The sequence below is a fragment of the Ichthyophthirius multifiliis genome (genome assembly GCF_000220395.1).
Source record: "Ichthyophthirius multifiliis unplaced genomic scaffold scaff_1120509250947, whole genome shotgun sequence".
NCBI classification, from domain to species: Eukaryota; Ciliophora; class Oligohymenophorea; order Hymenostomatida; genus Ichthyophthirius; species Ichthyophthirius multifiliis.
The window spans coordinates 17181-22246 of record NW_004086350.1 but is presented as its reverse complement, the minus strand read 5'-3'; the positions used below and the strand labels follow the sequence as shown (position 1 = coordinate 22246).

General features: G+C 13.0%; 1 protein-coding gene across 1 annotated transcript, besides 15 other annotated features; it reads right to left on the bottom strand. All coding sequences in view use genetic code 6, as the record gives it.

The window, feature by feature from the left end:
* Nucleotides 1–47: part of a microsatellite that runs on past the window's edge.
* A 727-nt stretch (nt 48–774) lies between these two features.
* Nucleotides 775–866: a microsatellite.
* Nucleotides 794–900: a microsatellite.
* Nucleotides 901–2230: 1330 nt separating this feature from the next.
* Nucleotides 2231–2285: a microsatellite.
* Nucleotides 2231–2286: a microsatellite.
* A 135-nt stretch (nt 2287–2421) lies between these two features.
* Nucleotides 2422–2465: a microsatellite.
* Nucleotides 2466–2583: 118 nt separating this feature from the next.
* Nucleotides 2584–2644: a microsatellite.
* Nucleotides 2584–2691: a microsatellite.
* Nucleotides 2587–2691: a microsatellite.
* Nucleotides 2590–2691: a microsatellite.
* A 51-nt stretch (nt 2692–2742) lies between these two features.
* Nucleotides 2743–2785: a microsatellite.
* Nucleotides 2746–2842: a microsatellite.
* Nucleotides 2758–2793: a microsatellite.
* Nucleotides 2843–3242: 400 nt separating the features above from the next.
* On the bottom strand, nt 3243–3515 carry IMG5_116730 (hypothetical protein; the record flags this gene model as incomplete). The annotated part of the gene is made up of 1 exon (XM_004034581.1): nt 3243–3515. The coding sequence occupies one exon, from the start codon at nt 3513–3515 to the stop codon at nt 3243–3245; it is 273 nt and encodes a 90-aa protein (XP_004034629.1).
* Nucleotides 3470–3506: a microsatellite.
* Nucleotides 3516–3974: 459 nt separating the features above from the next.
* Nucleotides 3975–4048: a microsatellite.
* Between the last annotated feature and the right edge of the window lie 1018 nt (nt 4049–5066).

Sequence of the window (5066 nt, the reverse complement as noted above, 5' to 3'; positions counted from 1 at the left end):
ATGAATAATAATTATACATTAATGAATAATAATAATAATAATAATAAAAAATAGAAAATTAATAATTGTATATAAATGAACAATAATTTTTAAATAAATAATAAATTCCTTTAATATAACTTCAATAATAATAGTAATTTAATGAAGATCTTTCTAATTACTAACCTAATTAAGCTATAATATAATAACCAACATAATTAATATAACCTACCCAAAATTTATAAATATAAAAAATATAATAATAATTTTAACAAAAAAGTTAATAATCTCCAATAAACAATAACAATAAGAACAAATCAAAAAAATAAGAAGAAGAACATTAATATCCTCAAGAAAAACTTATTTAAATTAAACTAAGTGAATTATACTCTTATGAGTAAAAAATACATTCATTAATGGATTAAAACAAACTTTTAGAAAATAATATAAACTAAAAATAATACTAAATAGAAAATCAAGAAAATTTGATAGAAGATCTTTAAAAAAAAATAAAAGAAATTTCAAATCTTTAAACTAAATTGAACTCTATGGACTTACTTTTTGACGAAAAAGAGAAATATTTAAAAGAAAAAGAATAATAATTAAACAATATGTTATAAACGGCCAATACTAGATAATATGAATTTTAATAATTAAATAAATAAAATGAAGATTTAATATAAAAATAATCTATATTAGAAAAATCAATATCTAAAAATGAAAATGAAAAAATAAATATAGTAGAGAAATTTACGAAATAATTAGAAACAAAAAATAATTAAATTTAAGTAAAAAATATATAAATAAATAAATATATATATATATATATATATATATATATATATTTATATATATATATATTTTTATTATTATATTTATATATATATTTTTTTTTTTAATTTTATACTATTTATATATTTAAAGGAAAAAAATATATTAATATAAGAAAAAGAAAATTAAATTTATGAAAATAATTAAAGACATATATAAAAAATAACATCTTTAGAAAAACAAATTTTCGAATATAAAAGCTTATTTTAAAATTGTGAAAAAGAAGCTGCATAATATCATACATTATAAATTAAATATGATGCAAATATGAATTTCTTTTAAAAAGAAATTGAAAACATGAATTTTTTTATTTAATAATATGAAAAAATAAATTTTTTTGGAAAAGAAATTACAATAAAATTATTAAAATTGTACTTTTTTATATTAAATTTCTTCTATAGGTTAACCTGATGATTAGATTTTTTAATAGATAGATAATAATGAAATTTCGGAGGATAAATATTAAAAAATAGAGAATACTTTGGAGAAAATATAAGATTTTTTATTATAAAATGTTAATTAGAATAAAATTTTTAATCTTTAAAATGATAATAACATTCTTTTAGAGGAAAAATAATAAATATTTAATTAATATTAGGAATTATAAAAATAATATAATGACCTTTATGAATAAAAAAAAAAAAATGTTGTTGACTTTTAGTCTATTTTCGATATTTTTTAAGGTTTTTTTAATGGAAAATATAAAAAAATACCTAATTTAGTTTAAAGTTGGGTTTAAATATAAAAAGATATATTTAATAACGAAAAAAATGATGAATAGAAAACAAAAGAAGGTTATTTATTATAAAAGATTTTTTAAAAATAAGAAAAATTTAAACTTTTATTAAATAATATTTAAAATCTTTAATTTTAAAATAATGAGGTAATTTTGAAAAGTTTTATTTATTTTAATTTAATAAAATAATTTTTAAATTGTTTTTTTATTTTCTTTAATATTTATTTAGTTAAAAATAGAAATATAGAATATTTAAGAAAAAATATTTTTCAAAGAAAATATTTAATAAAATAATTGCATTTCTTAAAAAAAATAAGAATTAGCATTTTAATATGAAGAAGGTTCTTAAAAAAAAAAAATCTAAGAAAAAATGAAAAATCTTTAAGAAAAATTATAAAAAAAATAAAAGCCAGATTAAAAATAATCATCATAAAAATCATTAAATTTATTTAATTTAAATTTCGAGAATTTTACTAATAATTCTAACTCTATAAATACATAATTATTTTGAAAAAAAATAAAAAATATTATTATATATATATATATATATTTATTAAAATATTAATTATTATGTAATTAAAAATATTATATTTATTATATATTTTTACAATATCAATAAGTAATTTTTTTTTTATTTAAAAAAAAAAATATTTTATATTTTTTTTTTTTTAATATTTTAATATAAATATTTATTTAAAATAAAATAATATTTATAAAAATTCAATAAATTTATTTAAAAAAGATTTAGATAAGTAAATCTTTTTAATCTCTTTTTTATCTTTTTTAATAATTATTTAATTTAATTAATATTTTATATATATATAAATTATATAATGAATAAATCATGTATATCAAAAAAAAAAAATGTAAAAAAGATAAACATATAAATAAAATATATATAAAATATTAATAAAATTTAGAAAAAAAAAATATTTATTTAAAGAAAATAAAATTTAATGTTATCATAATATATAAAAAATATTTAAAATTAAAATGAAAAATTATTTAAAATTATGTAATTAATATTTTTTATAATTTAAATAAAATATAAATAAAATATAAATAAAATATAAATATAAATATAAAAATATATAAATATATAAATAAATATTTAAAATATATAAATATATAAAATATATAAATATTTTATTTTTAAATTTTTTTTAATTATCAAATTTATTCTTTATATATTTATCTTATTATTTTATAAATTTTATATTTTATTATTTTTTTTATTTTTTTTATTTAAAAATTATTATATTTTGTTTTCTCTTTTTCTTTTTTTATTTTATAAATATAATAAAATTTTTATTTCTTTATTATAATTTATTTTATACCATTATATCTTTTCATTGTATTATTTTACCCAATAAAAATAAACCAATTAAACATTTTTTTAATTTAATAAATAGTATATTATTATTTCTATTAACACTTTTATTTTTTATAAAATACTAAAAAGTTCAGATAATCAATATATATTATAATACCATATTTTATCTAAATTTTTATATTAACTATTTTTTTCATATTATTTTTGTAAAACTACATTTTTTACTTAATATTTTTAATTTATGAATTTTAATAAAGCTTTTTTTTATATATATTGATTTTTTTTAAGTAATTAATTTAGTCATTTTTTTAGTTATATATTATATAAATATATTATTTTTAAAATATTTTCAATAAATAATAATCACCTTTTAACATTCTCATATTCTATTTTTTTCGGATTTTTAAAACTAGGATTTTCTTCTTTTACACCTTCCGCATATACTGGATTTTCATCATCTATAATACTTTTTGGTTTTCCTTTTCCTTCCCAAATCGGTCCGCCAAAATGCATTCTATCTAAAAGTTCTTTATGTTTTTTCAAATCCTCAGGATCTACATTTCCAGCAAACCAATTAGACCAATCTACAGTTTCTCTTTTATCACTTTCTCCTTTTATCATTTCTCCATCTTTCATTATATATTTTCCTTTTTATATTTTATTTTTTTATTATTGAAAAATTTTTTTTTCACTAAAAAAAAAACCTGATTTTTCAAATTATTCTTATTATTATTATTTTTATTAATTAATTTAATTATTTCTTTCATTGATTTTATTTAATTATGGTAAATCTTATTCGTCAGATTTTTATAGAGATTCATCTGGTGTAATTTATGGATAAGCTAGTTTAAAGAAATTAATTTTATATTATAAATCTTTTTAAAGTTTTAATAAATCATTGGTATTTTCAGGATCATATTTTTTTATTAATTATTGAAGTTATAAAGCATTTTTGTCTTGCTTATCTTTTGGAATTTTATTTATTATTTATTTTATTGAACTCAATAATATTCTAACTTATAATTTTAAATTTTAACACATTTCTTTTTATGAAAAATAATAAAAAATATAAATATTAATATTTATAGATTGTTTTATATAATTATATATATATATATAATATATATATATATATATATATATAAATATATATACATATATATATATATTTATCCTTTAAATGAAAATATTTTCATTTTTTTATATGAAAAATTAAAATAAACAATATAAAAAATTTATTTTTAATATAGTTTAAATTAAATAAAATAAAAATTTAATAGTACACATAAAAATAAAACCACTATAAAAATGTCTAGGTGTGTATAAATAAACCCCAAATCATAGTTTTATTAATCTGACGGCACAGGTATAATCTAATAAATATAATAGAAAATAAAAATTTATATTATTTAATAATTAAATATAAATTAAAGGAAGAGACGGTTATATACTTACTGATAGTGGTGGAATAGTTAAATCGCGTCCATAAACAGGATATCCTACAACAGGTTTATTATATTAAATTAATTCTAAAAATAAATTATTTATAGGAAGATATTTAAGATAATCTGATGGTCCTAGAGTTTTTAAACCATGTTCAAATTAAAAGACAATTCATTATATATCAGATGGTTCGGGTAGAGATAAATATATATTAATTAACTCAGGAGGATTAATGAGTAGTGGAGAAAATAATAATTTAAAATTTAAAAATATGTTAAGAACTACAAATTAATTTTAATATCCAGATCAAATAATTACATACGATAATAATTTATTTAGAAGATAAAGGGAATGGACCTATAAAATGAGTAAACCGAAAAAAGTTTCAAAACCATTTTAATAATATGTAGAAAAAGAGATTTAAAAAAGAATTTAAAGTATATTTTTTTTTTTTTGAATTCCTATAATATTTTTATTTTTTTATTTATTTTATATTAAAAAAGATGAAAAAAAATTCAAAGAATTATATTTTTGATATTAATGTTTATTAAATTTTATTTATATTAAATTATTTTTTCTTATATTAAAATTGATAATTTTTATTGATTTTTTAAAACAATTTAATTTTATATATATTTTATTTTAATTAATTTTTTTTATTTTAAATATATAAAAAATAAACAAATATTCTTTATTTATAATATAAAAACTTTATTTTCTAAATAGAAGAAAAAAATACAAATA